This window comes from Urocitellus parryii, unplaced genomic scaffold (genome assembly GCF_045843805.1).
Source record: "Urocitellus parryii isolate mUroPar1 unplaced genomic scaffold, mUroPar1.hap1 Scaffold_67, whole genome shotgun sequence".
Classification (NCBI taxonomy): domain Eukaryota; kingdom Metazoa; phylum Chordata; class Mammalia; order Rodentia; family Sciuridae; genus Urocitellus; species Urocitellus parryii.
The window spans coordinates 1-10380 of NW_027554122.1; the positions used below are offsets into that span (position 1 = coordinate 1).

General features: G+C 36.0%; 1 protein-coding gene across 1 annotated transcript; it reads right to left on the reverse strand.

Annotated features, from left to right (window-relative positions):
* Positions 1-3: 3 nt before the first annotated feature.
* Positions 4-5632, reverse strand: LOC144252892 (N(4)-(beta-N-acetylglucosaminyl)-L-asparaginase-like; the record flags this gene model as incomplete). The annotated part of the gene is made up of 5 exons (XM_077794944.1): positions 5506-5632; positions 3457-3610; positions 2783-2886; positions 1932-2044; positions 4-78 (listed from the first exon to the last, which is right to left on the reverse strand). Coding segments are annotated over exons 1-5 (573 nt in total), but the record flags the coding sequence as incomplete, so codon positions are not given.
* Between the last annotated feature and the right edge of the window lie 4748 nt (positions 5633-10380).

The following is a 10380-nucleotide window of genomic DNA, read 5'->3' on the forward strand; positions in this document are numbered from 1 at the left end:
ATAGGTAGGATCATCCTTATTTAAGATACCAGGTGGTTTGTAGGGTCCACAGTATTTTGAAGCATCTGGTATTACATTCTGTAAATAAGATTTAAGTTTTATTTTTAAGAAAGAGTATCTTAGAAATTGACAAGTAGTTATGTACAATCACTTAACACTAGTAAGAAATATATGGTAATGTAAACATAAAGAGTAGTTGAGTCTTATGTGAAAATTGATGAATATCTAAGTTTACAAAATTCCCATGCTAGTCTCAGAATTACATAATATGTGTTTTATATATATATCTCACATAGAACAGGTCCCTGAATTTTGTCTCTATTTGCTAAAATTCTAAGCACAATACAAGAGGTTTTTTTTAAATTAGATATTAATCCAATGGAATAAGGTACAACACAATGGTACTCTTCAGAATTTTTTTCCTGGATAAATAAGAATTCTGAGACTTAAAACCACTGTTTGCAATCCACTTTTTTCTTTCCAAAGCTAGGCTTATGAAATATGCTCTAAGTGTGGTACTCTAGGATTCCTTTAAAAACATTTTTAAAATATATTTTTTACTTGTTGATGGACATTTATTTTATTTATTTATATGCAATGCTGAAAATTGAACCTAATACCTTACACATACTAGGCAAACGCTCTACCACTGAGTTGCAAACCCAGCTATCCTTTTGAATCTTAAAGGCACAAAAATATAATCCACATTTATGAATTTAGGTGGTATACATGGATTGGTTTAAAATAAGGACTGGGTGAGGTGGTAGACTCCTGTAATCCCAGTGGTGTGGGATGCTGACCTAGCAAGATCTCAATTTTGAACCCAGCTTCAGTGAGGCTGTCTCAAAATTTAAAAATACAAAGGGCTAGTTATATAGCTCAGTGATAGAATACCTGATGGGTTCAATCCCTAGTGGCATAAAAATAAACAAATAAATAAAACAATAAAACAAAACAAGAAACTACTATAGGTTGATGATCCCTTTATCTGACATTCTTGGAACCAGAGATATTTTGGATTTTTGATTGTCTTGGATTTTGGAATCTTTACAAGTATACCATGGGTATGGGACTCAAGTCTAAAGCAATTCATTTATATTTCATATACGGGTTTGTTTTGTATACAAGTGGTCTGAAGGTGATGCTATACAATATTTTTAGTGCACCTGCATTTTAACTGCAGTACATGAGGTGTGTAGAGTCTTTCACTTGTGGAACCATGGCAGAGAGTTCTGAATTTCAGATTTCTGGGTTCGAGATGTTCAACCTGTACACATTATACATTAGTATACTAGGTACCTTCCCTATTCTCTTTTATCAACCATCTTTTTCCATGGTTAATCCCAGAGACATCATGGTAATCAGCAATTAGGGAAAAATAAAAAAGATGAGGCCATAAAACAATCAAAGAAGGAAACTGTATGGAAAAGGCAAACTGATTTGTGCTAAAAATTCCATTAAAGACAAATTATCCCATTAGTAACAAACAAGATACCTAATGGTATAAATCTTTAACTGAAGTGATGGGAAGATGCTGGATATATACTTCATACATATACTTATATATACTTCACACAGATAAAAACTGGAAAATATTTCAGACTTATGTTTCCAAAACTTTGACTTTTTCAGCCTTTATCCAAGGAAATATAAGCAGAAAATCTCTGATGGGGGCAGCTCCAATTCCCAGAATCTTCCTAGTCTGCAAACAACTGCCAAAGACCAGTAGTTCTTCACCATGGATGTGAACCAGAGCCTGCTAAAGGAGCTCTCATGTCAATGCCCAGAGAGACAACTTAAATCTCCAGCTGTAACATGTAGCCAGGATGCTAAGAAGCATCCTCAGAAATAGGCAGGCAAGAGAGAACTGAAAGGAAATAATTTTAATATTTTCAAGTAATTTATTTTTGAGATTGAATACATATACATACTCTCCAATTATTTGGCTGGCAATTGTGAGCAAGCCAATCCGAATGAAGAGCTTGAGAAGCATTGGTAGATAAATCCTCATTGGTAAACCCCATACTTTCAGCAAACTTGGTGGCTGGCGATTAGGAAGGAAAGTATAAATTAACAAAGTATCATCTTTCAAGCAAAATGTATGTGCTGGAGGCATCCTAGGTCAGCTGCCTCTTACATGCGGTACACAAAGATATCCAGAGGGGTACACAAAGTTTTCTCAAAGAGTTTTCACACATGAACAATTTCAAGGAAATCAATTTCTACATCTTCAACTTTCATATGTCCTACTTAAAGCTGATCTGCTTGAGTTCCCTGGGTTGTGTGTTATGCAGAATCCTTTGCTACCTCACCTTCACCATCTCTCTCCATCTTAGGAAACCTATTGGAGTCACTAGATAAACATATCATTAAAAATATTTTTTTATTATAGTCCATTGTATAATTTCTAGTATACAGTGTGGAAAGTCTTCAAGTAAGTGATGTTGTCATAGCATATTCCTTCTAGTCCTATCTTCTTATGTTAATAATGCTCTCTAGGTTAATGATGCACCCATAAAAATGTAATAATATGGGAAAAAACTGATGGTGAACACTATTTCAGTCCAGCATTTACTCATCTATAGGTAATAAATTATTATTATTTTTTAAATCCTATTTTAAAGACAAAGAAAGTAAGGGTTAGAAGTTACCTATCCAGTTAAATAGACATTAAGAGCTGGAATTTAAACTGAAGTCTTTTCTCCTTGGATTCTGAGTACTATTTTTCACAGGGATGACTACAGACAAGACTAGAAAGAATTTCAGTATAGTTAAGAAATACCTGACTCTCCTGCCAAAAGTGTGTGTGTTGTATGTTCTAGTACTTTCCGTGCCACACCAATAGCATTTTTAATTTGTCCTACTGCTCCTACATTCATGGTAGTGCTGTAAGAAAAAAACGTAATATGTATTAAGATATTTTCATAGGTTCATAAATTTAAAAATCTTGCTGTTCTCTAAGCAATAATGTTTTGTAGGATAAATTCCATCATCTAACACAGAAAAGCAAAAAGCACATTCATGAAGTTCATAGACTTCCACAAGATCAGAATTAAGGAAAAAACAGAAAATCAGTTTACCATATATTCCAACAGAACTAAAATTCTTAAACATGGCTTCTGAAAGAGGCTTTAAGTTTTCTGGTCACACAAACCATAATATTTGTGGATGTCAGGTGAATGATGGTTTATAAGGTCAGAGGCAAATTTTCTCCCTGTTATAGGAGATCTATTTTCATGTGTTATTGATATTATTAGGATAAGTTATTCACTTTTAAATAATCAAGAGGGAAACTCCTTGTGTTTGAAAATGCCAAATACAATAAGCTAGTGGTTCTGACCTGTGACAAAACTCACACCTTTTCCCATCTTGAGCTTAGGAGAAATTACAATTCTAAATGTAGCTTAACATGAAGCACAGGCACAGAGAAGCAATCTCTCTGAAAGGCATTCTTACCCATCCATGATCATGGCATCCAGCGTGGTTTCCCCAAGTTCATCAGGACTTCCTCCAAAGCCTACGGAGCCATCACACTGCTCTTTCTCACACATAGCACAGCCATTCTCAATGGCATCGAGGGCAGAACCACCAGATTCTAACACCAGCCATGCTGTTAATTAAACCAAATAATGCTCCTTTATATATATATATATTTTCCTGATGCCAAATGCAATTTGAGACTTCCTATTTTAATTTTCCCCGTTTTTACACTCACTTAAACTGAAATGTCAGCAAATTAGTTTATCAAGTATACAAATCAGTCAGAGACAAAAATTACATCACTGGTTATTATAAAGAATTCAAAGAATTTGGCTACTGCTACAATGTGAGGTGTTTTTTTTTCTTTCTCTTTTTAATAGCTATTTTTTCTAAGAAAAGCAGTATCCTCTCCTTTATTTTTAAAGGTACAATTGAAACTACCCAAAGGCAGTTAAACTGACAATCTATTAAATCATCACCTCACAAATTTCTTCTGCAAAAATATGCATAATATTACCTTTTTTTTTGAGGTAACACCTATTCCAGGACAGTCTTGATAAAATTCTAAGAAACAGTTACAAGACGGACTTCATATGAATCAGTTCATTTAGTCTTCATAGCAGTTTTTAAGATAGTAATGTGCAATTCCTCATTTTAAAAAAGAGGAAATTGAACCATCGACTTAATAAAAATTTTTAAGGTCACTCAGCTGGCACACAGCAGAACTTGGTTTTAAAAGTAGTTACTTCAACTATGGTGGCCATACTTTTCGCACTGTGCTGTTCTGTGGATCCCTGTACATTGGGGTAGGGGAGGTCTTCCTTGAACACTTTACCCATAAAAACAGAATTCCTTGAACAGCAGGTACTGTCAATAAGCACTTTAATTAATGTCACTAATGGACCTACAGGCTTGAAAGTACATTCTGAGAAGTTTCCTATAAGGTAACTTACACAGAATTGTCCCCTGCCCAGATTGCTGGGCTTCTTTGGGTCTCTCTGTTGCTATGAATCTCTTTCTCACAACCTGATTCCTTATTTTCTATGATGCCTATGCCCTGCCTATAACATAGCAGTTTACCTCCTTCAAATTCTGGATTCAATTCTGCCACCAGAAAGTTAATCTATGAGATGGGGTACCAAGGGTATGAAATTACTCCTGCAGTAGTCTGTCTTGAAACGAAAGAAACAAACATAATACGATACGAAAATGCCAGAAGATTGGTATATACAGGATAATATCACGGAGCAAAAGATGGGAATCTGATTCCGATTCATTAAGTTTAAGGGCATTAGGGAAGGCTTCCTGGAAGAGGGGATACCATAGCTTTGTGGTTCTCAATCCTCTCTGACTGCCAAGGAAAATTACACAGGGAGGTTTTGTTTTTTTAAAAAAGCAGATGACCTAGTTCCAGCAGTTAAATCAAAATCCTAGGAGGTGGGGCTCAGGCACAATGTTTGTTGAGAAGCTCCTTGGATATATCAGAGTGTTACCAAAAAAAAAAAAAAAAAGAAAAAAGTTGTGTGGGAAAAGAATATGCTATCTTTTGGGCAAAAAAGGTTGTCTAGAAATTAAGAATCTAAGAATCCAGGGTACTGAAGATACATGGAAGTGGGGGTGAGAAAGGGAAGGTGGAGAGGTAGACGCCCAGCAAAACTAGGTATCAGGCAAAAACCAGCGTAAGTGCCACTGGAAGAGTAAAAGCTGAAAGACTTGAAACGTTGGAGGTCAGCAGGACAGTGTAATATATATTAGTGCGGGGTGAGAGTGGGGGGCAATACAAGGAGTGATCCTAAATGACAAGGACTTAAAAACACAGCCTTGGAGGACGATGGAGTAAAGGTCAATTGCAAAAGAGCAACGAAGAGGGCGAAGCAGGAAGGACTGGAAGCCGAGGCTGCGGAAGGCCTGGCCAATCGGGCGCTTGCCTGCCCTGCAGCTGCAATGGGGCCAGCCAGTCGGTCCTCCCCACCCCACCGAGACCTCTTGCAGTGCAGACACCCACCCCCGGCCGCCGCTTCGCACCTGCTTTGGTTGCACTCTTAAAAGGCCAAGTGTTGAGGACCAGGGGCAGAGTGTTGAAGCCGCGCACTGGGGTCGGGCCGAGCAGGAGCGGCACGAGAAACACAAACAAATTCGACTTCCGCGCCATAGTTGCACGCTAAGCAGGCAAGCGCGAAATAAGTCCCGGGTCAAGCGACCGGCTCAGACCCGTCCAGAGCTCGAGCACTCGTGATCTCCAGGACCCCGCCCACCCGACGGCCACGCCCTCTCCCTTTGGTGCGGGCCGCGGTCCCTCAACTCTCGCCAGACGTGGCCTTCTCAGGGATCGCGTTAGAGGTCGGTCATAGGGGAGCTGCAGGGTTCGTTCCTACTGAGGTGCTTCGTATTAAGCGCAGTGCAGAGACATTTACTTTTATTAGTCAAACAAATTGCTGCCCTCTTTGATGTTAAGTATAGATTGAGCTTCATATTGGAAAATTAGTATGAAGTTATGCAACTCTGGTTTGTTTGTCTTTAGGAACTTTGGGTAAATGTTGTTTTTGTACTTATTTATCCTCTGAATTAAAAGTGTAAATTGAACTTTGCCTCGTCTAAAATGTAATCTGGAATTCCTCAGGGATCTGAAATGGTTATTGAGTATGGATGAAGAGTTCTTTAGACCAAATTCATTTTAGATATTTTCTTCCCTTACTTTCCCTGTTCAGTCTTCCTACCACAGCTCTCTGTAGGACGTCCTCTCCTTAGAAATCCCTGAGCTGGAAGAAAAGGACAATCTGGGGAAATACAAATTGATCCTCTACATAGACCACTGAAGTGCATCTATGCCTCCAGGCAAGAAGTCTAGCTCCATTCTTTGTTAAAAGTATTTTTACCTGACACCATTAAGTACTAAATAAATGTTTGAACAAAAGGAGGGATGGAGTCTTTACATGCATGGTAGAGGCTGTTCATTCTGATACGTAGGTTACTGCACAGATGTGCAAGCATGGACCCAAAATCCCTTTGGGATTGTGGAATGCTTGCCCGTGTAGTCAAAGGAACAGAAGTCATTTTTAAAGAGCATCTGTAAATCTATTCAGACTAGATGGGAGTTGTGAGGCTTACAAAATCTTCAAGGCCCTTATTGCTAGGAAACTGAATACATAGCTTAAACTGCATAAAATAGCCTAGAAGAATTATCCCAAGGCAGGGAACTGCTATTAAAAAGTTAGGTGTAATTAAAGGAAATTCCACTTATGGGCTTTTGAAGCAGGAGCAGCCATTTTTGCTGGCATAATGAGCATAGGCTAATACCAGGTGAAATGTAAAAGATGGGTGAAATGGTGTAAGAAATCAAAGAAAACATTGACTTCTGAATTTTCCTTAGCACCTGAGCTGAGAATTATACAACCTAAGAAACTGAGACATACCTTTAGCAACAGCAGAAAAATACAATACATTCAAAATTGGTCTCAGTGCCCATTATTCTCTGGTCTGTTCGTGTTTCTTAAGGTGTCTGGAGCTGGAACACTTTTAACTCTCTCTGTTCATTCTTCTCCAAAATTCTCTTCCCTTACTTGAATTCAAAATCCTGTTAGAGAAGTTTATCTCATCTATTAGTTGGAGGGAAAACAGCTAAATTATATTACAGTGAGAACATCTGGAAAAAAAAATGTCTCAGTATGTCAACTCTTCCATGGACATTGGTGTTTAAAATAATTAATATGCAATCTCAAAGGAATCCACTTTATTTAGTGTCTTTTTTGTGGCTATTAAAATACTTACTCTTTCAATCCATTTTGCCTAAACTTAGATTTATGTCCATATCTAAGTCTTAAACAAATTAAATTAGTTTATTTGAGTTCCTTCTGGAATATTATTTTTTAACTAACATTTGGAGAATAGTTTAGGTTTTAAACTTGGTGTTCTCATGTTTCTATCAGGATTTCTTCTTTTTTTTGGGGGGGTACCAGGGATTGAACTCAGGGGCACTTGACCATTGAGGCACATCCCAGCCCTATTTTGTATTTTATTTAGAGACAGGATCTCACTAAGTTGCTTAGTTGCTTTTTGCTGAGGCTGGCTGGCTTTCAACTTTCAATCCTCCTGCCTCAGTCTCCTGAACTACTGGAATTAAAGGCATGCACCACAGACACCTGGCTACTCTCAGGTTTTCATTTCAGCCCTGAGGTAGCTGTATCTTTTTGCTTTATTTTGAGGTAAATCCAAATGAAAAGGGACATCTGTTAACAATTAGGTAGTTGACTTAAAAAAAATCAACAGTTTTTCCAGCATGCACTCCAATTTTTTACCCATTAAAATCATTAATTATATGTAACAGCAGTGACATGTAGTATTACTGATAAATCAAAAAATAGATATAAAGATCTTTTATTTAAAATGCATTCTAAAATGCATTGTACAATTTTGTTTGGAAAAACATCTATATTCCTCAATGGAACTTACTTGTAACTAACAAAACTTTAGGATATTTTCAAGACCTTTGTTTTAAAACTCAGAGTAACTACACATAAGCTGTGATTAAGTTAGTAATTTTCCTGATCCACACTTTCTTCATCTGTAAAATGGAGATAATAATAATGTTTTTTTTTCTTATTTTACAAAATCTCATTAATGAGTCTCATGATGTTAGAGTACTAATTAAATAATATTTTGTTGCTTTAATTGACATTCACCAAATATTCATAAATTGGTATCAGGAATAAGCAAAGCAGAAAAAATTGATTTGAAATACAGAAATTTCCACAGAAATAATAATTAATTTGATACCTAAATGCATTTTAAAGAAACATGTATAATTTTTTGATTGTATTCAATGAGAGTTAAAAATAATGTATTTAGTCTAATTTAAGCAGTCTAAAATTTAATTGAAATGTTTATAAAGCTGGTGCATGGGAGGGCTCTGAGATTTCTGAATGTCTTAAAAACAGCATCCTCCAGTACTACCAAAGAAAATGTCTCAAATGGAACTTTAAATGTTACAAATATAGCTATCCTGCATGTGTGTGTGTGTGTGTGTGTGTGTGTCTAAGATTGAGGGGGGTTAGTTTTGGGCAGCTCCAGGCTCCCCTCCTTTTCCTCTAAACTTCATGGCTTTCAATTTATCAGCCTCACAAGGATGAAGAGTTGAGTCTCTCCTGATAGCATTTGAAGCTGTGGTTCCACAGAGGATTTAACGCTGTAGTTGCAGGGAGTCTAGGTATTTCAAATCTGAGGCTTAAAAAACTAAGCCATCCCCTCCGGCTTTTGCACTGATGCTGTGAAATCCATTTGAGAAACATGCCCATGTTTCGCTACTTGTTCAAAGCTGTAAGCGTGACTTGGCATTGAAATAATAATTTCTTTTTCAAACCTCCCCACTGAACTATTACCTGGGTTATATAAATACAGTCTATTTATTTGATTGGCATTTGCTCTTGTCATTTTCACAAACTCTTAAGTAATGATTTTTGCTGATGTTAGAGCATTGTGGTACTGTGTTTCTAATTTAAATCCATTTTTATATTAATCCAGGAACACTTGATGTTACTACCTGATTGTACATGCTGGATGTAATTAGAGTCATTATACAGAAGTAAGTGTCATCTTATTATTCTCTAAATGAGAAAAGAAGTATTCTTCCTTTCTGAGATAATTTTTCTGGGTCATGCCCCCCAAACCATTGTTAAAGTAGTAGCAGATTCAAATCACAAACTTTCTTTTGACTTTTTAACCTTTAAAAGTCATCTGAGTGATTTATAAAGACCAAGATTGTCTACTGGAATATTGTTGGACTGTTAAGTGATTTTTCTTCTCAAACTAAGTTATGTGCAGCATATTTTCAATTTGTAACTGTAATATTATGCCACTACTATAATAAAGGTGTAATGAGGCTATAGTAGATCATTTTACATAGTGGACTCTGCTTTTTATGACAGTTGTTTATAAGGTTATGATGTCTTCATAAATGTGATCCATTACTATAGTAAAGGCCTAGGGCAACACAACAGACCTCATCATGTCTTTCTATCACTTAAAAAATCACTTTGAAATTGTTAACTTAGTGTCAAAGATGTTTCTAATAAAGAAATTCAACCATAAAAGCAAAATCCCTAGTAATAGTCACTTAATAGTGAGTATTTTGTTTATTTAAAATTATATACATATGTTGATTATGATTTAATGGGAAAATATTCTAATAATGATTATATATTTATCTTGTATGTAACAATGCAAATTGTTTGTTCTTTACCAATGGTTCATACAAACATTTGTAAAATGATTATTTTACTTAGTGTTTTTCATTTTCGCTTTTAGAAATACCTATATGTTCTTCAAATACCCCTAAGTAATCTAGTTCTTATTGGAAAATAACCAAACTTTTAATATTTTGGTATGTAACTGGTGAAAAATCTTGGTATTGTGTGCACTGTTGTATAACTTAATATGCCTTTAAATTCTTGTCATTAAGAGACCTGTCATTAAAATGTATGCTTTTTAAATTTTTGTAAAATACAAAACATAGAAAAGAATATCAAGTAAATATATAGACTAAAGAATTTTATAGAAAATGAACACCCACATAATCACCACTATGTCAATAAATAGAGAACTGTCAGCACTTCCCCAAACTTCCTAATTGTCCCTACAACATATTGTTTGAAACTGTTTTATTTTCTAAGAGCAATTTTGGTTCACAGGAAGATTGAGCAGAAGGTACAAAGATTTCATATATGCCCCTACCCCTATATATAACAGCCTCCCTCATTATCAATATCCCCCACAAGGGCTGGGGTATATTTTTACAACTGATAGACCTATATTGACACCCGAAGTCCCCAGTTTAAATTAAAGTTCATGCTTGTTAAGGTATGTTTGGTGGTGTGACAAATACACAACAGCATGTGTCTCGTCATT